Source organism: Triticum aestivum, chromosome 3B (genome assembly GCF_018294505.1).
Source record: "Triticum aestivum cultivar Chinese Spring chromosome 3B, IWGSC CS RefSeq v2.1, whole genome shotgun sequence".
In the NCBI taxonomy this organism is placed as follows: Eukaryota; Viridiplantae; Streptophyta; class Magnoliopsida; order Poales; family Poaceae; genus Triticum; species Triticum aestivum.
Genome location: NC_057801.1, coordinates 520,266,955 through 520,294,637, shown reverse-complemented (window position 1 = coordinate 520,294,637; position 27,683 = coordinate 520,266,955). Strand labels below are relative to the sequence as shown.

Below are 27,683 nucleotides of genomic sequence, written 5' to 3'. Positions count from 1 at the left end.
TAGGACATCATCATAATGTGCACAATGTGACCAAGGGGTTGATCACGGGATGATGTGTTATGGAACGAGTAAAGAGACTTGCTGGTAACGAGATTGAACAAGGTATCGGGATACCGACGATCGAATCTCAGGCAAGTACTATACCGCTAGACAAAGGGAATTGAATATGGGATTGATTGAATCCTCGACATCGTGGTTCATCCGATGAGATCATCATGGAACATGTGGGAGACAACATGGGTATCCAGATCCCGCTGTTGGTAATTGGCCGGAGAGTTGTCTCGGTCATGTCTACGTGTCTCCCGAACCCGTAGGGTCTACACACTTAAGGTTCGATGATGCTAGGGTTATAGGGAATAGATGTACGTGGTTACCGAATGTTGTTAGGAGTCCCGGATGAGATCCCGGACGTCACGAGGAGTTCCTAAATGATCCGGAGGTAAAGATTTATATATGGGAAGTCCTGTTTTGGTCACCGGAAAAGTTTTGGGTGCTATCGGTAACGTACCGGGACCACCGGGGGTCCACCAGGTGGGGCCACCGGCCCCAGAGGGCTGCATGGGCCAAGTGTGGAGGGGACCAGCCCCAGGTGGGCTGGTGCGCCCCCCACCAGGGCCCAAGGCACCTAGGGTTTGGGGAGGGGGCGCCTCCACCTTACTTGGGGGGCAAGTTTCCCCCTCTCCCCCCCTTGGCCGCACCCTAGATGGGATCTAGGGGCTGCCGCACCCCTTGGGGTGGGAACCCTAGGGGGGAGCAGCCCCCTCCCTCTCCCCTATATATAGTTGAGGTCTTTGGGGCTGCCAACACATGATTTGAGCTCCCTCTTGGCGCAGCCCTACCTCTCTCCCTCCTCGTCTCTCGTAGTGCTTGGCGAAGCCCTGCTGGAGTACCACGCTCCTCCACCACCACCACGCCATCGTGCTGCTGCTAGACGGAGTCTTCCCCAACCTCTCCTTCTCTCCTTGCTGGATAAAGGCATGGGATACGTCACCGGGCTGCACGTGTGTTGAACGCGGAGGTGCCGTCCGTTCGGCACTAGGATCATCGGTGATTTGGATCACGACAAGTACGACTCCATCAACCCCGTTCACTTGAACGCTTCCGCTTAGCGATCTACAAGGGTATGTAGATGCACTCTCCTTCCCCTCATTGCTAGATTACTCCATAGATTGATCTTGGTGATGCGTAGAATTTTTTTGATTTCTGCTACGTTCCCCAACAGTGGCATCATGAGCTAGGTCTATGTGTAGTTTCTATGCACGAGTAGAACACAAGTTGTTGTGGGCATTGATTTTGTTCAATATGCTTACCGTTACTAGTCCAATCTTGTTTTGATGGTATTGTGGGATGAAGCGGCCCGGACCAACCTTACACGTACACTTACGTGAGACAGGTTCCACTGACTCACATGCACTTGTTGCATAAGGTGGCTAGCGGGTGCCAGTCTCTCCCACTTTAGTCAGATCAGATTCGATGAAAAGGGTCCTTATGAAGGGTAAATAGCAATTGGCATATCACATTGTGGTTTTGCGTAGGTAAGAAACGTTCTTGCTAGAAACCCATAACAGCCACGTAAAATATGCAAACAACAATTAGAGGACGTCTAACTTGTTTTTGCAGGGTATGCTATGTGATGTGATATGGCCAAAAGAATGTGATGAATGATATGTGATGTATGAGATTGATCATATTCTTGTAATAGGAATCACGACTTGCATGTCGATGAGTATGACAACCGGCAGGAGCCATAGGAGTTGTCTTAATTTATTGTATGACCTGCGTGTCATTGAGCAGCGCCATGTAATTACTTTACTTTATTGCTAAACCGTTAGCCACAGTAGTAGAAGTAATAGTTGGCGAGACAACTTCATGGAGACACGATGATGGAGATCATGATGATGGAGATCATGGTGTCATGCCGATGACGATGATGATCATGGAGCCCCGAAGATGGAGATCAAAAGGAGCAAAATGATATTGGCCATATCATGTCACTTTTTGATTGCATGTGATGTTTATCATGTTTATGCATCTTATTTGCTTAGAACGACGGTAGTAAATAAGATGATCCCTCATTAAAATTTCAAGAAAGTGTGTCCCCCTAACTGTGCACCGTTGCGAAAGTTCGTTGTTTCGAAGCACCACATGATGATCGGGTGTGATAGATTCTAACGTTCACATACAATGGGTGTAAGCCAGATTTACACACGCGAAACACTTAGGTTGACTTGACGAGCCTAGCATGTACAGACATGGCCTCGGAACACAAGAGACCGAAAGGTCGAGCATGAGTCGTATGGTAGATACGATCAACATGAAGATGTTCACCGATGATGACTAGTCCGTCTCACGTGATGATCGGACACGACCTAGTTGACTCGGATCATGTAATCACTTAGATGACTAGAGGGATGTCTATCTGAGTGGGAGTTCATTAGATGAACTCAATTATCCTGAACATAGTCAAAAGGTCTTTGCAAATTATGTCGTAGCTCGCACTTTAGTTCTACTGTTTAGATATGTTCCTAGAGAAAATATAGTTGAAAGTTGATAGTAGCAATTATGCGGACTGGGTCCGTAAACTGAGGATTGTCCTCATTGATGCACAAAAGGCTTATGTCCTTAATGCACCACTCGGTGTGCTGAACTTCGAACGTCGTCTGTGGATGTTGTGAACATTTGACATACACGTTTTGATAACTACGTGATAGTTCAGTAATATTAAACGGTTTAGAATTGAGGCACCGAAGACAATTTCGGAACGTCGCGGAACATATGAGATGTTTCGAGGGCTGAAAATGGGATTTCAGGCTCGTGCCCACGTCAAGAGGTATGAGACCTCCGACGAGTTTCTTAGCCTACAAACTAAGGGAGAAAAGCTCAATCGTTGAGCTTGTACTCAGGTTGTCTGGGTACAACAATCACTTGAATCGAGTGGGAGTTAATCTTCTAGATGAGATAGTGATGTTTCTCCAAAGTCATTGCACCAAGCTACTAGAGCTTCGTGATGAACTATAACATATCAAGGATAGATATGATGATCCTTGAAATATTCGTGATGTTTGACACCGCGAAAGTAGAAATCAAAAGGAGCATCAATTGTTGATGGTTAGTGAAACCACTAGTTTCGAGAAAGGCAAGGGCAAGAAGGGATACTTGAAAGCACAAGTGCTCCCTAGGTGGTTTTGGTAATTAATGTCAACATATCTCTTGTTGGACTAACATTTTTATCTAGTATGTTTCAGATAAGTTCAACAATGGAGTGGCATGGACTAAAGGATGTGGGAACTCCTTCAAGATGCTAAGGACAAAGGACTGGCTCAAGCTTCAAGCTCAAGACTCTTCATTTTACATTTTAGTGATCCAAGATCACATTGAGTCTATAGGAAAAGCCAATACTATCAAGGAGGGATGAGGTGTTGCTTAATGAGCCTCTTGCTTCAAGTGCTTAGTGATATGCTCCAAATACCCTCAACTACTTTCCCACTTCGACACATATGTCCTAAACCTAAAGTCAAACTCGGCCCCACTGATTCTTCCTATCCGGCGCCACCGAGTTTGGATGTCTTAGCCACTGCCAAGGCAAATCGGTTTCACGGATAGGGATCTCGGTCTCACCGAGATGGGATTGTAATCTCTCTGTGTATGTCCATTATCAAAATCGGTCTCACCGAGTTTGAGCAATCGGTACTACCGAGATTACAATGCAAACTTTCTGGTTGACTCATTACCAAAATCGGTCCCACCGAGTTTGATAATCGGTCCAACCGAGTTTGCCTGACCAACTCTCTGGAAAGCTTATTACCAAAATCGGTCTCACCGAGTTTGAGTAATCGGTCTTACCGAGATTACATTATGCCCTAACCCTAACCGAATCGGTCCTACCGAGTTGCATTTCGGTCCCACCGAAAACCCTAACGGTCACATTATTTGCTAAATCGGTCTGGTCGAGTTCAACGATTTGGTCCCACCAAGTTTGGTAGATTGTGTAAAACGGTTAGATTTTGTGTGGAGGCTATATATACCCCTCCACCTCCTCTTCATTCATGGAGAGAGCCATCAGACTGAACCTACACTTCCAGTATCCTATTTCTGAGAGAGAACTACCTACTCATGTGTTGAGGCCAAGATATTCCATTCCTACCATATGAATCTTGATCTCTAGCCTTCCCCAAGTTGCTTTCCACTCAAATCCTCTTTCCACCAGATCCAAATCCTATGAGAGAGAGTTGAGTGTTGGGGAGACTATCATTTGAAGCACAAGAGCAAGGAGTTCATCATCAACGCACCATTTGTTACTTCTTGGAGAGTGGTGTCTCCTAGATTGGCTAGGTGTCACTTGGGAGCCTCCGACAAGATTGTGGAGTTGAACCAAGGAGTTTGTAAGGGCAAGGAGATCGCCTACTTCGTGAAGATCTACCGCTAGTGAGGCAAGTCCTTCGTGGGCGACGGCCATGGTGGGATAGACAAGGTTGCTTCTTCGGACCCTTCGTGGGTGGAGCCCTCCGTGGACTCGCGCAACCGTTACCCTTCGTGGGTTGAAGTCTCCATCAACGTGGATGTACGATAGCACCACCTATCGGAACCACGCCAAAAACATCCGTGTCTCCAATTGCGTTTGAATCCTCCAAACCCTTCCCTTTACATTCTTGCAAGTTGCATGCTTTACTTTCCGCTGCTCATATACTCTTTGCATGCTTGCTTGATATGTATTGTGAATGTTAAACTTGTGCCTAAACTCCACTCAAACTTTAAAGAACTTAAAAACTGCAACTTTGGATCTTAGTGTCTAATCACCCCCCCTCTAGACACCTCTTCTCAAGGTCCTACAAGTGGTATCAGAGCATTGGTCTCCATTGCCTTGGTTTAATCACCATTGGAGGAAGATGGATGAGTCTACTTTGGGGAGTCTTAGACATAGAGTGCCTATTCTTGATGGAGAGTATTTTCATGAGTGGAAAAATGAGATGCTTGTAATTTTCAATCAATATCATTTGAACAAGTACATTGCTAGCCCTTGTGCACCTTATGTTGATCCTATGCATCCAACCCATGATGAGTCAATTGACATGGTTAGGAATCTTAGAACTGCCGAACTTATCCTTAGAGGATTGCCTAGAAACTTGATTGGATGTTTGCCTACTTTAAGTGTGCCTACACTATATGGAAATTTCTTGAGGAACGATTTCCAGATTATTCATTCAAAAATCTTGATGAAATTCTCCATAAGTCTATTGCTTTGAGTAAGATGAATACTAGTGATCCTATGTTTGGTGATCGTCTATTTGAGCTTACAAACCTTATGCGTGCCAAAGGAAATGTTGGTATTATTAGTGACATTATTTCCGAAGCTATAAAATTCATAGACAAGATCATTGTCAAACTCACTCTAACGAATCACCCTCTCTAGGATTTGATCCACCACATGACGATGTTGAACATGGATACTATGATGAGGATGATGATAGTGACTTCGATCTTGATGATGCAATGAGACATTTTGGTCTTATGGCAAATCTTCGGGGATATATGTCAGGAGGAAAGGAATGGGTTCTTGATAGTGGATGTACCGATCACATGACCGGAGATAAAGACATGTTTCGTGAGCTTGCTGATAATGATAGTCCTCGAAAGTATGTCACTTTCGGTGACAACTCAAAGGGTAAGGTGGTTGGCCTCGGTAAGGTGGCCATATCACATGATAGCTCCATACAAAATGTCATGCTCGTTGAATCTCTTGGTACAACTTACTTTCAGTATCTAGACTTGCTGATTTCGGTTTCAATGTCCTATTTACTGAAGTAGATTGCCAAGTGTTTCGTCGAGACAATCATAAAATGGTCTTTACCGGTGTGCGTAGAGGTGATCTATACATTGTTGATTTCACTAAAAAGGCTCAACCTAAAACTTGCTTCATTGCTAAATCCTCAAAAGGCTGGTTATGGCATAGACGATTAGGTCATGTTGGTATGCGAAACCTTGACAAGCTTATTAAGGGAAATCATATCCTTGGAGTTAATGATGTCATATTTGATAAGGATAGACTTTGCAGTGCTTGTCAAGCAGGTAAACAGGTTGGAGGAAGGCATCCCGTGAAGAACATCATGACCACAAAGAGGCCACTTGAGCTACTTCACATGGATCTCTTTGGTCCCAACTCTTACAAGAGTCTCGGTGGAAATTCTTTTGGTCTAGTTATAGTTGATGATTTTTCCAGATTTACGTGGGTGTTCTTTCTCGATGATAAATCGCAGGTCCAAAAGATCTTCAAAAACTTCGCTAGGAAGGCCCAAAATCAATTTGAAGTGAAGATCAAGAAGGTTCGCAGCGACAACGGAACGGAGTTCAAGAACGCAAATGTGGACACCTTTCTTGACGAAGAAGGGATTTCACATGAGTTCTCGGCTACGTACACACCTCAACAAAATGGAGTTGTTGAGAGGAAGAACCGGACGCTCATCGAAATGGCGAGAACGATGCTTGATGAGTACAAGACGCCGAAGCACTTTTGGGCAGAAGCGGTTGAGACAGCTTGTCATGCAACAAATCGCTTGTATCTTCACAAGCTACTCGGCAAGACGGCATACGAGCTCCTCACCGGTAACAAACCCCAAGTTGGATACTTTCGAGTATTCGGCTCAAAGTGCTACATTCTTGATAAGCATCGTCGTTCTAAATTTGCTCCTAAGTCTCATGAAGGTTTCCTACTAGGTTATGGCTCAAACTCTCACACTTACCGTGTCTACAACAATTTCACCCGAAAGGTTGAAGAGACGGTAGATGTGAAGTTTGATGAATCTAACGGCTCGCAAGTAGAGCAATTGCCAATTGATGTAGGAGACAAAGATCCTTCGGAAGCAATCCAAGACTTGTCTATTGGCAAGGTCCGTCCAACGGAGGTGAAGGAGAGTACCTCGTCCGTCCAAGTGGAAGCTTCTACTTCACGACAAGGTGAACCAAGAGTTGATACGGAAGCATCCACAAGTGGGACACACCAAGATGAAGAAAACGAGGAAGTGCATCAAGATGAACGTCAACAACCTCCTTCTCCACCACGACAAGAGAACGACAACGCCAACAATGAAGAAGGCCAAGAAGAAGAACAAGATGAAGAAGATGTTCAACGAAGACCCAAGCAAAAGCTATCACGAGTTCGAGCAAGAATTGCTAAAGATCATCCCGTCGAGCAAATCTACAATGACATTCAAACCGGGAGAATCACTCGCTCTAAAACTCGTTTAGCTAACTTTTGTGAAAACTATTCTTTCATCTCTAGCATTGAACCTATGAAGGTTGAAGAAGCATTGGAAGATCCGGATTGGATAAATGCTATGCATGAAGAGCTACACAACTTTGAGAGGAACCAAGTTTGGACATTGGTTGAGAAGCCCGACAACAACCACAACATCATCGGTACCAAATGGGTGTTTCGCAACAAGCAAGATGAAGATGGACAAGTAGTTCGCAACAAAGCACGTCTCGTCGCCCAAGGCTACACACAAGTCGAAGGTATGGACTATGGTGAGACTTACGCCCCCGTTGCTAGACTTGAGTCCATTCGCATCTTACTTGCCTATGCTAATCACCATGATATCACCTTGTACCAAATGGACATTAAAAGTGCTTTTCTAAATGGTGAAATAGAGGAGGAAGTTTATGTTAAGCAACCTCCCGGCTTTGTCAATCCTAAGAAACCCAATCATGTTTACAAACTTCACAAAGCTCTTTATGGTCTTAAACAAGCTCCTAGAGCATGGTATAAATGCTTGACCAAGTTCCTTATTGAAAAAGGCTTTGAAATTGGGAAAATTGATTCTACTCTTTTTACTAAAAGGGTTAATGGTGAACTCTTTGTGTGCCAAATTTATGTTGATGATATTATATTTGGTTCAACTAACCCTCATTTTAGTGAAAAGTTTGGGAAGCTAATGTCGGAGAAGTTTGAGATGTCTATGATGAGTGAACTCAAATTCTTTCTTGGTTTGCAAATAAAGCAAACTAAGGAAGGTACTTTTGTCTCTCAAACAAAGTACACCAAGGACTTATTCAAGAAGTTCAATATGCAAGAATGCAAAGGTATGACTACACCCATGCCTACTAGTGGACATCTTGACTTAACCAAAGATGGTGAACCGGTTGATCAAAAGGTTTATCGCTCTATGATTGGTTCATTGTTATATCTATGTGCTTCACGTCCCGATATTATGCTAAGTGTGTGCATGTGTGCACGATATCAAGCTGCTCCTAAAGAATGTCATCTTAAGGCCGTGAAAAGGATAGTGAGATACTTAATCCATACACCAAATTTTGGCATTTGGTATCCTAAGAGGGCCTCTTTCGATCTTGTTGGCTACTCCGACTCGGACTATGCCGGAGACAAGGTTGATAGAAAGTCCACTTCGGGTACTTGTCAATTTCTTGGTAGATCTCTTGTGTCTTGGTCCTCCAAGAAACAAAACTCAGTATCCTTATCCACTGCCGAAGCAGAATACATTGCCGCTGGTTCATGTTGTGCTCAATTACTTTGGATGACCCAAACTCTTAAAGATTATGGGATATATGTGAAACATGTTCCATTGCTTTGTGACAATGAAAGTGCTATCAAAATTGGTCATAATCCTGTGCAACATTCTCGAACTAAGCATATTGAAGTTCGTCATCATTTCATTCGAGATCATGTTGCTAAAGGTGACATTGATCTTAAGCATGTTCGCACCGAAAAGAATTAGCGAATATATTCACTAAACCTCTTGATGAGAAAGTGTTTTGCAGGTTAAGAGGAGAATTGAACATCATTGATGCTTCAAACTTGGAGTAGAAACTCCATTGGATACATGCAAGACATGAGCTTATGACTAATCCTTGATATTTCTCTTATGATGAAAATCTTATGTCTTGGATATATTTGTATCTTGCATGTTATCTAACCCATGTAGGTACTTGGTTGAATCAAATTCCATGAGGTTGTAACCTACTCATATCTTGAGCAATCTCTACATCACTAAGTCTCTGCACAAAGGTGGTTGAAGACAAGGAAGCACAAAACCATTCAAACATATCCTTTGAGAAATTCTATGTTGAGCTTCATGATTGTCATTTTTGGATACACAAGTGCTCTTCCTTGCAAGAACTAACCCATGTAGGTAGATGGACTCAAATTCTAAGTGGTGCTCCAAGTTCTTGATGGGCTACATCAACCTTGAGCAAACCCACACAAGTTCAACTACATGGACACCACCACCATCCAAGGTATGTTATTCCATCTTAGAGAAGCTTTACTCCAAGTCATGAGTTAAAGCAACTCAACAAGATGTGAATACATCAAGATGCTTAAACGAAAAATGGCAAACCCATTTTGAGCTTAAATGATGAGTATGACGTATGATTAAGTGATCTCACTTGACTCCTAAGTCGATATACTCTAACATAGGTGACTTTGTCGCCGACCATCTCTAGATGAAGTTCTCTTGTGTTCTTTTCTATGTTTTGCATTTGTCTCATGCATATTTGTTTCCCCTTTCAAAAAAAAACTTCATCTAGATTTCTTTCTGTTTGCTCTGCATTTTCTGCATCAAATTCCTTGCATATCATTCAGTTAATTCCTTGCAAATCTTTGTGAGATCTTACTAGTCTAGTGAGCTGAGGTGACAAGTGTTTTCTCTGCGATGAACTCGGTTACACCGATTTGTTATTTTCGGTCCAACCGAATCCTTTCGGTCCAACCGAAGAATACCACTCGGTGCCACCGATTTCACAACAGGAAAAACAATTTGCCACTTATTCTGTGTTTCTTTTGATCCAGCTCCACTCAATGAATCTTGTCCTCTACAAGCATCACATTTTTATCATTGCTTTATGGTGTGACTCAAGGATCAAACCCATTCACAACAAATTCCAGAGGGAGAGAGAGATTACATCTTTATCAAGCCCTTCTTGGAAATTGATGTCAAAGGGGGAGAGAGAGAACACATCAAAGCTTATCTCTTAGAGAGAGATCACATCAGAGAGAGTGTATCACCTTGTCAGGGGGAGAGAGATCCTTCAAAGAGAGAGAGAGAGAGATCTCCAGGGGGAGAGAATACTAGTAGAATGTATTTCTCAAGGATCCCAGATGCTTGGTGTTCAAGAGGAGAGATGCCACATGTATCTTCTTGAGGGGAAAGACATGTTCATATGTGCTTATTTGCTTTAGCTTGCATTAGCTCTGATCATCATTCATATCTTTCAACTCTGATTTTCTATTCCCTATCTTCTCCCAGTATCCCATGCTAGATTCAGGGGGAGCAAGACATCTAAGGGAAAAAAATCATTCAAATTCATTGCATATCTTTACTCTTGGGGACATGTCTAATCAAATGTAGTACTTAGTACTCACTCTCTACATGTCATCCCAGTCTTGGTATTCTTGTGCTTTCTTTTGTTTGCTCTGGCTAGTAGATGTATCTGTGTTATCTAACCTTGTTTACCCAGGTTCATTCCATCCTAAGCCAACTCAAGACTACAAGGTAAGTATATTCATCACAATCATGTGTATGAGGAATTCTTGCTGATGTACATACTGTTTGCAAGAAGGACTCATGGGCATGAAGGTATTTCCTTTAATACTTTTTGCTCTGATGCATATGGCCAAGATACATGTAACACATTGCCTGCTCTATCATGGTTATGCTATCACATGCTTCTATATTCCATACTCACATGATTGCGTACATGTAGGGGGAGCCTATGCTTGTTACATGTCTTTCCAAAGCTTTACTTGCTATTCTTTATATATTTATCTAAAGCTTTGATGTATGTTGTCATCAATTACCAAAAAGGGGGAGATTGAAAGCACAAGTTCTCCCTAGGTGGTTTTGGTAATTAATGTCAACATATCTCTTGTTGGACTAACATTTTTATCTAGTATGTTTCAGATAAGTTCAACAATGGAGTGGCATAGACTAAAGGATGTGGGAACTCCTTCAAGATGCTAAGGACAAAGGACTGGCTCAAGCTTCAAGCTCAAGACTCTTCATTTTACATTTTAGTGATCCAAGATCACATTGAGTCTACAGGAAAAGCCAATACTATCAAGGAGGGATGAGGTGTTGCTTAATGATCCTCTTGCTTCAAGTGCTTAGTGATATGCTCCAAATACCCTCAACTACTTTCCCACTTCCACACATATGTCCTAAACCTAAAGTCAAACTCGGCCCCACTGATTCTTCCTATCCGGCGCCACTGAGTTTGGATGTCTTAGCCACTGCCAAGGCAAATCGGTTTCATCGATAGGGATCTCGGTCTCACCGAGATGGGATTGTAATCTCTCTGTGTATGTCCATTATCAAAATCGGTCTCACTGAGTTTGAGCAATCGGTACTACCGAGATTACAATGCAAACTTTCTGGTTGACTCATTACCAAAATCGGTCCCACCGAGTTTGATAATCTGTCCAACCGAGTTTGCCTGACCAACTCTCTGGAAAGCTTATTACCAAAATCGGTCTCACCGAGTTTGAGTAATCGGTCTTACCGAGATTACATTATGCCCTAACCCTAACCGAATCGGTCCTACCGAGTTGCATTTCGGTCCCACCGAAAACCCTAACAGTCACATTATTTGCTAAATCGGTCTGATCGAGTTCAACGATTTGGTCCCACCGAGTTTGGTAGATTGTGTAAAATGGTTAGATTTTGTGTGGAGGCTATATATACCCCTCCACCTCCTCTTCATTCGTGGAGAGAGCCATCAGACTGAACCTACACTTCGAGTATCCTATTTCTGAGAGAGAACTACCTACTCATGTGTTGAGGCCAAGATATTCCATTCCTACCATATGAATCTTGATCTCTAGCCTTCCCCAAGTTGCTTTCCACTCAAATCCTCTTTCCACCAGATCCAAATCCTATGAGAGAGAGTTGAGTGTTGGGGAGACTATCATTTGAAGCATAAGAGCAAGGAGTTCATCATCAATGCACCATTTGTTACTTCTTGGAGAGTGGTGTCTCCTAGATTGGCTAGGTGTCACTTGGGAGCCTCCGACAAGATTGTGGAGTTGAACCAAGGAGTTTGTAAGGGCAAGGAGATCGCCTACTTCGTGAAGATCTACCGCTAGTGAGGCAAGTCCTTCGTGGGCGACGGCCATGGTGGGATAGACAAGGTTGCTTCTTCGTGGACCCTTCGTGGGTGGAGCCCTCCGTGGACTCGCGCAACCGTTACCCTTCGTGGGTTGAAGTCTCCATCAACGTGGATGTACGATAGCGCCACCTATCGGAACCACGCCAAAAACATCAGTGTCTCCAATTGCGTTTGAATCCTCCAATCCCTTCCCTTTACATTCTTGCAAGTTGCATGCTTTACTTTCCGCTGCTCATATACTCTTTGCATGCTTGCTTGATATGTATTATGAATGTTAAACTTGTGCCTAAACTCCACTCAAACTTTAAAGAAACTTAAAAACTGCAACTTTGGCTCTTAGTGTCTAATCACCCCCCCTCTAGACACCTCTTCTCAAGGTCCTACAATACTTCATGAAACGGCAAATCAGTTGCTGCTCTAGTGAAGAAACCCAAGGTTGAACCCAAACCCGAGACTCAGTGCTTCTGTAATAAAGGGAACAGCCACTGGAGCAGAATTACCCTAGATACTTGGTAGATGAGAAGGCTGGCAAGGTCGATAGAAGTATATTGGATATACATTGTATTAAATGTGTACTTTACTAGTACTCCTAGTAGCAGCAGGGTATTAGATACCAGTTCGTTGCTAAGTGTTAGTAACTCGAAACAAAAGGCTACAGAATAAACGGAGACTAGCTAAAGGTGAGATGACGATGTGTGTTGGAAGTGTTTCCAAGGTTGATGTGATCAAGCATCGCATGCTCTCTCTACCATCGAGATTGGTGTTAAACCTAAATAATTGTTATTTGGTATTTGCGTTGAGCATAAACATGATTGGATTATGTTTATCGCAATACGGTTATTCATTTAAGGAGAATAATGGTTACTCTGTTTATTTGAATAATACCTTCAATGGTCTTGCACCTAAAATGAATGGTTTATTGAATCTCGGTCGTAGTGATACACATGTTCATGCCAAAAGATATAAGATAGTAATGATAGTACCACCTACTTGTGGCACTGCCATGTAAGTCATATTGATATAAAACGCATGAAGAAGCTCCATGTTGATGGATCTGTGGACTCACTCATTTTTGAAAAGATTGAGACATGCAAACCATGTCTATTGGTGTATACGCATGAAGAAACTCCATGCAGATGGATTATTTGGACTCACTTGATTTTGAATCACTTGAAACATGCAAATCATACCACATGGGCAAGATGACTGAAAAGCCTCGGTTTCAGTAAGATGGAACAAGAAAGCAACTTGTTGGAAGTAACACATTTTGATGTGTGCAGTCCAATGAGTGCTGAGGCACGCAGTGGATATTGTTATGTTCTTACTTCACGGATGATTTGAGTAGATACTGAGTATATTTACTTGATGAAACACAAGTCTGAATTATTGAATGGTTCAAGTAATTTCAGAATCAAGTTGAAGATCATCATGACAAGAGGATAAAATGTCTATGATATGATCATAGAGATGAGTATCTGAGTTACGAGCTTTGGTACGCAATTAAGACATTGTGGAAATTGTTTCACAATTAATACCGCCTGGAACACCATAGTGTGATGGTGTGTCTGAACATCATAGTTGCACCCTATTGGATATGGTGCGTACCATGGTGTCTCTTATCGAATTACCACTATCGTTCATGGGTTAGGCATTAGAGACAACTGCACTCACTTTAATAGGGCACCACGTAATTACATTGAGACGACACCGTTTGAACTATGGTTTGGAGAAACCTAAGTTGTCGTTTCTTAAAAGTTTGGGGCTGCGACGCTTATGTGAAAAAGTTTCAGGTTGATAAGCTCGAACCCAAAGCAGATAAAATGCATCTTCATAGGACACCCAAAACAGTTGGGTATACCTCCTAATTCAGATCCAAAAGCAATAGGGATTGTTTCTTGAATCGGGTCCTTTCTCGAGGAAAAGTTTGTCTCGAAAAGTTGAGTGGGAAGATGGTGGAGACTTGATATGGTTATTGAACCATCACTACAACTAGTGTGTAGCAGGGCACAGGAAGTTGTTCCTGTGGCACCTACACCAATTGAAGTAGAAGCTTATGATAGTGATCATGAAACTTCGGATCAAGTCACTACCATACCTCGTAGGGTGACAAGGATGCGTACTACTTCAGAGTGGTACATTAATCCTGTCTTGAAGGTCATGTTGCTAGACAACAATGAACCTACGAGCTATGGAGAAGCGATGGCGGGCCCATATTCTGACAAATGGTTAGAAGCCATGGAATCCGAGATAGGATCCATGTATCAGAACAAAGCATGGACTTTGGTGGACTTGCCCGATGATCGGCAAGCCATTGAGATAAATGGATCTTTAAGAAGAAGGCGGACGTGGACGGTAATGTCACCGTCTATGAAGCTCGACTTGTGGCGAAGAGTTCTTCACAAGTTCAAGGAGTTGACTACGATGAGATTTTCTCATCCGTAGCGATGCTTAAGTCCGTCGGAATCATGTTAGCATTAGCTGCATTTATGAAATCTGGCAGATGGATGTCAAAACGAGTTTCCTTACCAGTTTTCATAAGGAAAGGTTGTATGTGATACAATCAGAAGGTTTTGCCAATCCTAAAAGATGCTAACAGGTATGCAAAGCTCCACCAGTCCTTCTAAGGACTGGAGGAAGCATCTCGGAGTTGGAATATACACTTTGATGAGATGATCAAAGATTTTGGGTTTATACAAAGTTTATGAGAAACTTGTATTTCCAAAGAAGTGGGTGGGAGCACTATAGAATTTCTGATGAGTATATGTTGTTGACATATTGTTGGTCAGAAATGATGTAGAGTTTTTGGAAAGCATATAGGGTTATTTGAAAAGCGTTTTTCAAGGGAAAACCTGGATTAGGCTGCTTGAACATTGAGCATCAAGATCTATGAGGATAGATCAAAAAACGCTAAATGGTACTTTCAAATGAGCACATACCTTGACATGATCTTGAAGGTGTTCAAGATGGATCAGTCAAAGAAGGAGTTCTTGCGTGAGTTGTAAGGTACGAAGTTAAGACTTAAAGCTCGACCACGACAGAAAAGAGAGAAAGGACGGTTGTCGTCCCCTATGCTTTAGACGTAGGCTCTATAGTATGTTATGCTGTGTACCGCACCTGATGTGTGCCTTGCTACATATCTGGCAAGAGGGTACAAAGGTGATCAAGGAGTGGATCACCAGATAGCGGTCAAAATTATCCTTAGAGGAATAAGGATATGTTTCTCGGTTATGGAGGTGATAAAGAGTTCGACGTAAAGAGTTGCGTCGATGCAAGCTTTAACACCTATCCGAAAAGACTCTGAGTAGCAAACCGGATACGTATAGTGGAGCGACCATTTGGAATAGCTCCAAGTGGAGCGTGGAAGCAGAATTTACAATATGACCTAGAGATTTGCGAAGTACATACGGATCTGAATGTTGCAGACCCTTTGACTAAAACCTCTCTCACAAGCAAAACATGATCAAACCCCAGAACTCATTGAGTCTTAATCACATGATGATGTGAACTAGTTTAGTGACACTAGTAAACTTTTTGGATGTTGGTCACATGGCGATGTGACCTGTGAGTGTTAATCACATGGCGATGTGAACTAGATTATTGACTCTAGTGCAAGTGGGAGACTGTTGGAAATATGCCCTAGAGGCAATAATAAATTAGTTATTATTATTATATTTCCTTGTTCATGATAATCGTTTATTATCCATGCTATAATTGTATTGATAGGAAACTCAGATACATGTGTGGGTACATAGACAACACCATGTCCCTAGTAAGCCTCTAGTTGACTAGCTCGTTGATCAATAGATGGTTACGATTTCCTGACCATGGACATTGGATGTCGTTGATAATGGGATCACATCATTAGGAGAATGATGTGATGGACAAGACCCAATCCTAAGCCTAGCACAAAGATCGTGTAGTTCGTATGCTAAAGCTTTTCTAATGTCAAGTATCATTGTTGGGGAACGTTGCAGAAAATTAAAAATTTTCCTACGGTTTCACCAAGATCCATCTATGAGTTCATCTAAGCAACGAGTCAAGGGAGTGAGTTTGCATCTACATACCACTTGTAGATCGAGTGCGGAAGCGTTCAAGGGGATGGTGATGATGGAGTCGTACTCGCCGTGATTCAGATCACCGATGACCAAGTGCTGAACGGACAACACCTCCACGTTCAACACACGTACAATACGGACGACGTCTCCTCCGTCTTGATCCAGCAAGGAGGAAGGAGAGGTTGAGAAAGACAGCTCCAACGGCAGCACGACGGCGTGATGTTGTTGGTGCAGCAGTACTCCGACAGGGCTTCGCCAAGCACGTACGGAGGAGGAGAGGTGTTGGGGAGGGGAGGGGTTGCGCCTTGGCTTAGGTAATCAGCCCTCCCCTCACCCCTCTATTTATAGGGGAAGGGGCAAAGGGGGGCCGGCCCCTCTAGATGGGATCTAGAGGGGGGGCGGCGGCCAGGGAGGGGGAACTTGCCCCCCAAGCAAGGGGGGCGCCCCCTCTAGGGTCCCCCCCCCCCAACCCTAGGCGCATGGGCCCAAGGGGGGGGGCGCCCAACCCTTCAGGGGCTGGCTCCTGCCCCACGCAGCCCATGTGGCCCCCCGGGAGGGGTGGCCCCTCCCGGTGGACCCCAGGAACCCTTCCGGTGGCCCTGGTACAATACCGATATGCCCCCGAAACCTTCCGGTGTCCGTATGACAGCTTCCCATATATAAATCTTTACCTCCAGACCATTTCGGAACTCCTCGTGACGTCCGGGATCTCATCCGGGACTCCGAACAACATTCGGTAATCACATACAAGTCTTCCTAATAACCCTAGCGTCACCGAACCTTAAGTGTGTGGACCCTACGGGTTCGGGAGACACGCAGACATGACCAAGACGGCTCTCAGGTCAATAACCAACAGCGGGATCTGGATACCCATGTTGGCTCCCACATGCTCCTCGATGAAGTCATCGGATGAACCACGATGTCGAGGATTCAAGCAACCCCGTATACTATTCCCTTTGTCAATCGGTACGTTACAAGCCCGAGACTCGATCGTCGGTATCCCAATACCTCGTTCAGTCTCGTTACCGGCAAGTCACTTTACTCGTACCGTAATGCATGATCCCGTGACCAAACACTTGGTCACTTTGAGCTCATTATGATGATGCATTACCGAGTGGGCCCAAAGATACCTCTCCGTCATACGGAGTGACAAATCCCAGTCTCGATCCGTGTCAACCCAACAAACACTTTCGGAGATACATGTAGTGCACCTTTATAGTCACCCAGTTACGTTGTGACGTTTGGTACACGCAAAGCACTCCTACGGTATTCGGGAGTTACACGATCTCATGGTCTAAGGAAGAGATACTTGACATTGAAAAAGCTCTAGCAAAACGAACTACACGATTTTGTGCTATGCTTAGGATTGGGTCTTGTCCATCACATCATTCTCCTAATGATGTGATCCCGTTGTCAATGACATCTAATGTCCATAGTCAGGAAACCATGACTATCTGTTGACCAACGAGCTAGTCAACTAGAGGCTCACTAGGGACATGTTATGGTCTATGTATTCACACGTGTATTATGATTTCCGGATAATACAATTATAGCATGAATAAAATACAATTATCATGAACAAGGAAATATAATAATAATGCTTTTATTATTGCCTCTAGGGCATATTTCCAACAATCATTTCCTTAGACCATGAGATTGTGCAACTCCCGGATACCGTAGGAATGCTTTGGGTGTACCAAACGTCACAACATAACTGGGTGGCTATAAAGGTGCACTACGGGTATCTCCGAAAGTGTCTGTTGGGTTGGCACGAATCGAGACTGGGATTTGTCACTCCGTGTGACAGAGAGGTATCTCTGGGCCCACTCGGTAGGACATCATCATAATGTGCACAATGTGACCAAGGGGTTGATCACGGGATGATGTGTTACGGAACGAGTAAAGAGACTTGCCGGTAACGAGATTGAACAAGGTATCGGGATATCGACGATCGAATCTCGGGCAAGTACTATACCGCTAGACAAAGGGAATTGAATACGGGATTGATTAAATCCTCGACATCGTGGTTCATCCGATGAGATCATCATGGAACATGTGGGAGCCAACATGGGTATCCAGATCCCGCTGTTGGTTATTGGCCGGAGAGTTGTCTTGGTCATGTCTACGTGTCTCCCGAACCCGTAGGGTCTACACACTTAAGGTTCGATGACGCTAGGGTTATAGGGAATAGATTACGTGGTTACCGAATGTTCTTCGGAGTCCCGGATGAGATCCCGGACGTCACGAGGAGTTCCGAAATGATCCGGAGGTAAAGATTTATATATGGGAAGTCCTGTTTTGGTCACCGGAAAAGTTTCGGGTGCTATCGGTAACGTACCGGGACCACCGGAAGGGTCCCGGGGGTCCACCAGGTGGGGCCACCGGCCCCATAGGGGCTGCATGGGCCAAGTGTGGGAGGGGACCAGCCCTAGGTGGGCTGGTGCGCCCCCCACCAGGGCCCAAGGCGCCTAGGGTTTGGGGAGGGGGTGCCTCCACCTTACTTGGGGGGCAAGTTTCCCCCTCCCCCCCCCCTTGGCCGCACCCTAGATGGGATCTAGGGGCTGCCGCACCCCTTGGGGTGGGAACCCTAGAGGGGGTGCAGCCCCCTCCCTCTCCCCTATATATAGTTGAGATCTTTGGGGCTGCCAACACATGATTTGATCTCCCTCTTGGCGCAACCCTACCTCTCTCCCTCCTCGTCTCTCATAGTGCTTGGCGAAGCCCTGCTGGAGTACCACGCTCCTCCACCACCACCACGCCGCCGTGCTGCTGCTGGACGGAGTCTTCCCCAACCTCTCCCTCTCTCCTTGCTGGATCACGGCATGGGAGACGTCACCGGGCTGCACGTGTGTTGAACGCGAAGGTGCCGTCCGTTTGGCACTAGGATCATCGGTGATTTGGATCATGACGAGTACGACTCCATCAACCCCGTTCACTTGAACACTTCCGCTTAGCGATCTACAAGGGTATGTAGATGCACTCTCCTTCCCCTCGTTGCTAGATTACTCCATAGATTGATCTTGGTGATGCGTAGAATTTTTTTGATTTCTGCTACGTTCCCCAACAACCCCACCAGGGATGAGGTGGGGCACTAACCCTTTAACGTGACCCGCTACACGCGCTTTATTAATCATGCCTGACAAGGCATCCGCAACAAAGTTAAAAATGAGAGGCGAGCTTGGGTCTCCCTGCCGGAGGCTCCGTTTGTTACGGAAGAACTTGCCCATTGTGCCATTGATAGTGACCGCCGTGTGCCCACTACACACGAGGTGCATGATGCGGTGCACAAAGCCTGCCTCAAAACCCTTTTGAGGAAGACTTCTCGCACAAACTCCCAGTTCGTACGATCATATGCTTTCTCGAAATCTAATTTAAGGAGCACGCCCTGGGCCCTAGTGTGTTTTAACTCGTGAACGATTTCTTGAAGCGCAATTGGGCCCTCAAGAATGTTTCGACGTTTAAGAAAACATATCTGACTAGAACTAATGACCCGTTGAACGACCGGGGCCAATCACGATGCATAAGCTTTCGCACAGATTTTGAAAGGCACATTAATCAGGGTAATGGGTCTAAAAAGCTTAATGTTATCTGCCTCTTTCACCTTAGGGATAAGGCTAATGGCACCGTGATTCAGGCGAGAAAGGTCGAGCATACCCAGCGCAAAGCCGTTGACAATATCATAAAACAGATGCTTAAGGCATGGCCAAAACTTCTTGAAGAACTCGACAGGCCACCCGTCCGGACCGGGCGCCGAGCTCGTTTTCATGCCGTCTAGGGCCTGATCAATTTCCTCGGGCAGAAAAGAAAGAGCAAGCCTGCCGTTCTCCTCCGGGGATACACGCTCCGCTTGATCCCACAGATCACCGCGCAAGCAAATCGGTTTTTCGTCGGCCGTCCCCAAAAGGCCTATGAAAAACTCGTAAATATGAGCCACGATTTGTTCCTGCGTCAACAGGAGCCCGTGATTGGACTGCAGACGAGGAATGGAGCACTTCCGTTTCCTCCCGTTCGCATAAGCGTGGAAATATCCAGTGTTTGCGTCTCCTTTCGTGATCCATTTGACTCCGCCCCTACGTCGCAAATACTCCTCCTCCACTCGCAAAATCGCCATGACTTGGTTTTCCAAGGCGTATCTATGGGCCCACTCGTCTTCCAAGAAAGGGCGGCGATCTGCTTCCGCATCTAACAGCGCAATTGCCTCTACAATACGCAAGAGAGTATAACATGTGGGCCCTTATAATCGATGATAGGACTATAATCCCAGTTGCTAATGATTTTTTCCCGGTGCATCAACCAGGGTCGGGATCGGGATCAGTGTGTAAAGGGTATCGATTTCCCGGATTCAATGGTTAAGGTTCAGTTCCCACGGGCAAGTTTGCCAGAGTGGTTTTGATTAGCGTTTTGACTGATGTGGCACCTACATATAGGCCTGTCACGTGCAACATCACTATTTTTCTTCATAATAAAGTTACATAAATTTATTTCATAGAGGAAATATGGTTTTTGTTGTTGTTGCAAGAAACAGTTTAATTCAAGCAGAAATCAATCATCTAGCACGTCAGAAACCACTTCTTCACAGAGCTGTACTCACTGATCCCGATCGATCTGATCTGGACCCAACAACTTCCAACAAACAACAAGCACTTAACAGTACGATTACACGTTGAACTGAGCTTTCAGTTGGTCTCCAAAGCTGACGAAAAAGATCTATCTGATTGCGAAACAGTGATGCAACAGCAACACCCTGAAGACTGGAGGCTTGACACGTTTTATTCGACGAGGCCACTCGATCACCCCTGCTTTCCAGAGCCAAGGAAGGGGCAGGCCTGCGGCTGCGCGTCAGCACCTGATGCGGACACCGTAGCCGCCTCGCGGAGCCTCCCGGCGAGCGCCGCCGCCGCCTCGTCTTCCTCCTTGGGACCCTTGATAAGCCCCGCGAGAAGCTCCCCCGGGTCGTAGAACACCTCCACGTCCTCCGCCCGCAGCTGCTCGTCCACCTTGAGCACGGCGACGCCGTAGAACTCGACTTTGTCCCCGGTGGGGGCGTGGCCCTTGTAGGGCCCCTCCATGTGGCCCCAGTGCCGGAACTTGAAGGCGATCACCGGCGGGCCGGAGTAGACCTTGACCACCTCCCACGCGAACCCGCGCGGGAAGGCGGAGCGGAACAGGTCGTGCGAGGACTCGAACGTCTCGGCGGTGGCGTCGTACGCGCCGGTGCCCGGCAGGATCGGGCTGGCGAGCAGCGCGTTGTAGCTGCCCATGGCCAGCGTCTCCTCCCCCGTCAGGGCCCGCCCGCCGTTCACGGACAGGGTGAACCGGCCGGGGCTCACCGACTTGAAGTCCTCGATGCGGGCCTTGTGCGACAGCTCCATCTCCCACGTCTTGATCGCGTTCTGCACCACCTCCTCAAGCGACCCCTTCGCCCACTCCTGCAAAGGGACAAGAAACGCGCGTGTGACGCACCGACGCATGCAGATGCAGCCGCCGGTTTGCCGCGAGGCCGCGACAAAGAGGCGTTCCTTCCCCGTCGCAGAAAACAAGAGCGCGGTGGCGTTTCTTCCGCATGACGGACACGGGACGCACGTCAGGGCGTCTGAAGAACTGAAGATCGACGGAAACGGAATACCTGAGTCCTCCCGGCCTCGAAGAGGCTGTTCACGGCGTCGTACGTGGGTGGCGCGCCGTGCCGCCACACGGTGTTCTTCTCGCCCTCGCCGGCCAGGTGAGACCTGTACTTGTCGCCGCCGGAGGAATCTCCTGCTGGTACCGCCATCAGATCAGACGTGCACGCTGAGAACCTGGGACACTCAACGGATGGCGAAGAGCCTACGACGGTGCTGAGTGCTCTAGGTAGTCTCACTCTTTTGTGCGCTCGCCTTTGAATGCAATTATGGATGGCTGGATGGCTGGATGGCTGGGGCTTTTAAAGGTGTGCGTCGGAGAGGATACAGGCTTGTTTATCTGACAGCTGAATGTTTTTTCCTCTGTAAACCAAAAATAATAATGGAAACTTTTATCGGCTGGATCCGATCTCACTCAATGTAGATGCTGCACGTGTATATATGTCTTTTGCCTTTTGCCAGCCAGGCCATTGTTACCCGCCTTAAACTTTTTTTTGGAAGAAAAAACACTCGGGAATTAGGTGGTTGCTTAGACAATTTGTAGAAGTATATTACTCGAGTACTGTTATTATCTTGATTGATGGAGTAAAAGAAATCTAGGTTTGACTACAGAGGTTATTTAACCGACGGAGAATCTTTTTGACACTTCGCTTCCAGACCTTGGCCGCCCAAATTGACCGTCACAAACTTATCTCAGCGCTTCATCTGCTTCTGATGGCTGATCACCACCTTCCTCATCTTACCCCTCAAAACTCCCCTTATACGTACTTAAAAAGTTACCGCAAAAAACAAAAACGTACTTAAAAAGCAGATACGTTATTTCTTCTTCTTAAGCTTACCGCCCTACATTGACGAAAAAAGGTTTCCCCCCGCTTTGTATTCCAAAGCAACCAACCGATACATCCAAGGATAGGTGCTGGGGCGGAAGCAGCACAGTCACACCCAAAAAAACGAAAAAGAAACATCAAGAGAAAAGAATGCCGACAACGACGGATCGACGGAAACGAAGAAGCTTCACGACCACTACGCCCACCGAAGATCTCCCACCAAGCTCCAAGGCTCCGAAGCACCGGTACCAATCAGCACCTCCAAGAAGGACCGCGACGAAGACGACGCTGCTGCCAAGGGTTTCCCCCGGTACACGACGAGGCGAGAGGAAAGGTCGCCCCTGACGCCCTCCAGGAAGGTCCGGCAGCCCCCACCGGCGTCGCCGCATCGGGGTCGGACAGGCCGACAGGGGTTTCCCCCGATCCCAACCTTCACCTCAGGTGCTCCAGAGCTTGCCACCAAACCGATCACCATCTTGCGCCACCATGGTCAAGAAGCCTCCACGCCGTCTCACCACGGCACCACGAGGTGAGGTCTGCACAACAAGAGATAGGAGCCGGGACTAGGGGCCGCATCATCGTCGGCACGCGGGAGGGCACAACCTCCACCATCAACGACGGTAGCCGACCGGACATACTAGCAGGAGCCTACCAGGCCCGTGTGCCCACAGGCCCGGCCGGGAACTCCATTCCCGGACAGCTCCCGCCATCGCGCTGCAGCAGGCACGCCATCGGCATCGCCGCCCCCCATCCGAGCCGCTCCTCCTCCTCACCACACAGACAACGACAAAGCCACGCCAGGGACCGGCCCGCTAGGACCCAAATGGGGCCGGGAGGGCCCAGATCTGGGCCGGGGACGCGCCGCCGGCCACCGCACGCCACCACGTTGTCCTGCTGCCAAGGGCAGCACCGCCACCGCGCCTACTGCCGGCGACCGCTGCCGGGTCACCGGGCCGCCGCCTAGCCGAGCATCACCGCCGCCGTCACCAGCCCCGGGAGGGAGACGAACGCGCGGGTACAGACGGGCCCGCCGCCGCCGGCAGCACCCGGGCCAGCGCCGGGGCACCCGCCGCCGCGGCGGGGGAGAGCTCACGGGGGTGGCGGCCGAGGGAAGAAGAGGGGCGCGCCGCCCCGGCCACCTCCCGGGGAGGCGGCGCAGGGGCGGGAACAGGATGGGGAGGGGGAAGAGGGGGGGCGGGGAGGGCCGGGGCGCGCGAGCCGGCGGCCGGCGGCGGCGGGAGGGGGCTAGGGCGCCGCCGCCGGCGGCGGCGGAACCCTAGCGTGAGGGAGCGGGTGCCTGGAGGGAGCGGGTCAACAATGGAAATTTTGGCTACCGCCCTACATTCCCCCCCTCCCCTCCCTGTTTTAATTTTCTTCCTTTTATCTTTTTGTCTACTAGACTAATAAATGGTTACTAAATATAAGATTCTTTGATCAATGTTTAGTAAATATGACGAATAAAAACATATTTCCTTTGATAAACTAATAAGTGTTCACTAAATATAAAATCATGCTTTATTTAGTATATCACATAAAAACCCACTAAATCTGTAACATTATAACTATATATACAATGGCGGCCCAATTTTTGGTAAGATTTGGAAATATGCAGCAATGTTGAGATACAAGATTTTCATTTGGCTCCTTCTCCATGACAGAGTAATCGTTAGAAACCTCCATCACAGGAATTTTTTCATTCTGCCCAACTACAAATGTGAGCTTTGCAATTGCTCCACCGAAGAGACAGCCCTTCACCTCTTCTGGGACTGCCCATTTGCTCTGAGCTGCTGGGATTTTATTACTCAAGGCAGGAAAAGCGGAATTAATGTATCGGATTAAATAACTATCATGGCTGAATCTTTTTCATCACACTTCTCACTGAACATTGTCATAATGGGATCCTAGCATATCTGGATGCAAAGAAACTACAAGCTATTCCAAGCTAAAACCCCATCATTACAGTCCTGGAGGACCCAACTAAGGAATGATCTTCTGTTGATCCTTCACAGAACAAAAGTTAAGCATTGAGAGTCTTTCAAGGAGTGGATTGACAATCATGTAAATTAATTTTTCCGTGGATTTTTGTAGAGCGGGAATTGGTTAAGAGAGGCGCCGTTATGTGACGGTTGTACTTTGTATGTAAATATTTATTTTAATGAACTTACCGTAGAACTATTGTTCTACGGTTTGCGGTTCACAAAAGAATGGCGGCCCAATTACGAGCTAACCTCACTGCAATGTCGCAGTATTGGTGGGGTGACGATGAGAACCAACGCCGGATGCACTGGTTTGCGTGGTGGAAAATGTGTGTGCACAAAGATAAGCAGTTTCAACTTGGCTATGCTCGCAAAGCAAGTTTGGAGGCTGATTGAAAATTATGACTCTCTCTGTGCAAAGGTTTTGAGATCAAGGTACTATCCCACGGGTGATATTCTAAATTGCGAGTTGAAAAAGGGCTCATCTTTCGTATGGCACAATATATGGGCAGGAATTCAAATTTTCAAGAAGGGTAGTATATGGAGAGTTGGAGATGGAGCAAAAATAAATATTTGGGATGATTGCTGGATATCGAGTAGCTCTTCAAGGAAAATAGTGACAGTTCGGGCGAATCAAGTGCTTACGAGAGTTCATGAATTAATAGACCCAATCTCGGGGGAATGGGATGAACTGCTTATTCGTGAGAATTTCTGGCCTATTGATGCGGACCGCATTCTTCAAATCCCAATCCATCATTAGGAGATGGAAGACTACATCGCGTGGCATCTCACGAAGAGTTGCGTTTTTACGGTACGATCAGCATATTATAAACAGTGGGAAGTGTGTTATGCGGCAACCCCGGGTGCACTTCAGTCAGGTGGATCTTCATCACATCCGGTGTGGAAAAGATTATGGAACCCAAGCTACCAGGGAAGATAAAAATTTTTCTATGGAGGTGTTTGCACAATGCTATCCCATGTCTTTGTGTCCTTGCAAACCGCCATATTGGCATTAACTCTCAATGTCCAGTATGTTCTTCGGGAGCAGAAGACATAATGCATGCCCTTTTTAAATGCCCCCGAGTAATGCAAATTTGGGAAGCTCTTGGAATAGCAAAGGAAGTAGCGGATGCAGCGCTAGTGGATTGTGCTGGTTCAACATTGATTGAATTTATGCTATGTGATCAAGCCTCTCAGCGCATATATAGGGACCCAGTTGAACTACCAGAGTTGTTTGCAATGGCATGTTGGTACATATGGTGGCAACGCAGACAATTGGTCCCGGGTGAACAAGTTTAGTGTCCAGTTCGGACTGCTCCAGCAATATACGCTTTAACCTTGAATTTTGTTAGAGCAAGAGGGATTTTGACCCAAGTTCCACGTACAAATAGATGGTCTCCTGGCATGATGGGACAACAAATACTGCATGTTGACGCATCCTACTCAGAAGACAATTTCACAGAGCTTGTGGAGCAGTGCTTCGTGATAACAGAGGAGGCTTCATCAGGGCAGCTACGGCGAGACTTGACCACGTCCCAGATGTGGTTTCAGCAGAAGCAGCATCGCTGTTGGAGGGACTAAAACTAACACAGAGCGCTGGATGCAACAATCTTTTAGTACGTATGGACAACCTGATAGTGGTGCAGGCGCTACATAATAATGAAGGACACTCGATGGTGGCGGCTCTTATTTTGCAAGATTGCCGAGTGATGTTGAGATAATTCGGGAAGGCTGTGGTAGAACATTGTATTAGAGAGTCTAATATGGTTGCACATGAGCTAGCTCAGTGGGGTGGTGCCAATACTCCTATCTTTTGGCTGGAGGCTCCGCCGGATTTCCTCTTTAAATTTTTAGCTGATGATGTAAGTGTCATTTGAGTTTTAATAAAGCTACCCATGATGGCCTTCCTGTCAAAAAAACCTCACTACAATGCATATGCAATTATCTAGTACCACTAAAAACAAGGTCGAACACCATTTCAAAAAATACGGTCGAATTGGAGCCACTAGGGATAGGTATCCGTTGCTTGCTATCGCGCTAATTCGTAGTCGTAGAACTAGAAGCATGGAGAATGGTTAGATGAGTATGATTGAGATGTTAATTATAGTATCATTATTATGGTGGGGTAAAAGTATTCAAGGCTTGACTACTGGGGTTATTTAACTGACCAAGAATTTTTTTGACCCTTTGCTTTCAGACAATGGCTACTCAAATTGACTGGGGAACATCACCTAACGCAAACTTACCTCAGCTCTTCATCTCCTTATGGCTGACCACGCCATCTTCCTCACCTTAGCCTTGTACGGCGTACAACTCGAAGATCAAATACCACTAAAGCCTTGTTCGGTTGACAGGGATTTAGAAGGGATTTGGCAGGGATTGAGGTGGATATAATCCCCTACAAGTCAAAATTCACCCAAATCCCCTGCAATCCTCTTGAGAAGAGGTGCAACTGAACAAGGCCTAAAGGGATTGCAGCTCGAGGACCGAATACCACTAGAAAATTAGGGCCGAGCTTAGCTAATTCTTTTCGAAAAGGAAGGATGAGCCTAGCTAATTCTTTTCGAAAAGGAAGGATGAGCCTACCTAATTCTGAATTATCTAACAATTTGGTTTTATCGTCTATACCTCTGTCAGTCTATCGGTTTTTTCTAAAGAAGGGTTATCCCGGCCTTTACATCAGAATGATACATGCAGTCATATTATTAAGTAAACGGTTCAAATAGATCTGAGATCCGGTACAAGTTTACAGTCTACCAGTCTATGATGCCACCTTAAAACATGTACTCCTACGGTCCTACCTCCCTAGACCGTCGACAATCGATATCGTTGTCCAACCCACGCTGATCCCGCTCACCGCTAGCCAACAGAACCTAAGCAGCCATACGATCCACCGTTCAGTTGCTAGCCACGCACGAATCACATGCATGCGCATCGCCAGATTCTATCATATTCTTGATGGTAAATCACGACATAATATGCACCCGGCGACTAAGCATCTCTGCGGAGTACGAGGCCCCTTAGGACATCTGACATTCTGAGTGCATAATATATGTACCTGGCCGGCGGCTAAGCCCCATTAAGAAG

General features: G+C 46.2%; 1 protein-coding gene across 1 annotated transcript; it reads right to left on the bottom strand.

The window, feature by feature from the left end:
• Positions 1–20,645: 20,645 nt before the first annotated feature.
• On the bottom strand, positions 20,646–22,107 carry LOC123065636 (pathogen-related protein). The gene is made up of 2 exons (XM_044488880.1): positions 21,799–22,107; positions 20,646–21,601 (listed from the first exon to the last, which is right to left on the bottom strand). The coding sequence occupies exons 1-2, from the start codon at positions 21,943–21,945 to the stop codon at positions 20,963–20,965; spliced, it is 786 nt and encodes a 261-aa protein (XP_044344815.1). The 5' UTR covers positions 21,946–22,107; the 3' UTR covers positions 20,646–20,962.
• Positions 22,108–27,683: the final 5,576 nt, after the last annotated feature.

Excerpts from the sequence above, each read along its gene's own strand:
- LOC123065636 (XM_044488880.1), bottom strand. The coding sequence starts at position 21,945 with ATGGCGGTACCAGCAGGAGATTCCTCCGGCGGCGACAAGTACAGGTCT. Across the intron at positions 21,602-21,798 it reads TCGAGGCCGGGAGGACTCAG|GAGTGGGCGAAGGGGTCGCT; the intron begins GTATTCCGTTTC and ends GTCCCTTTGCAG.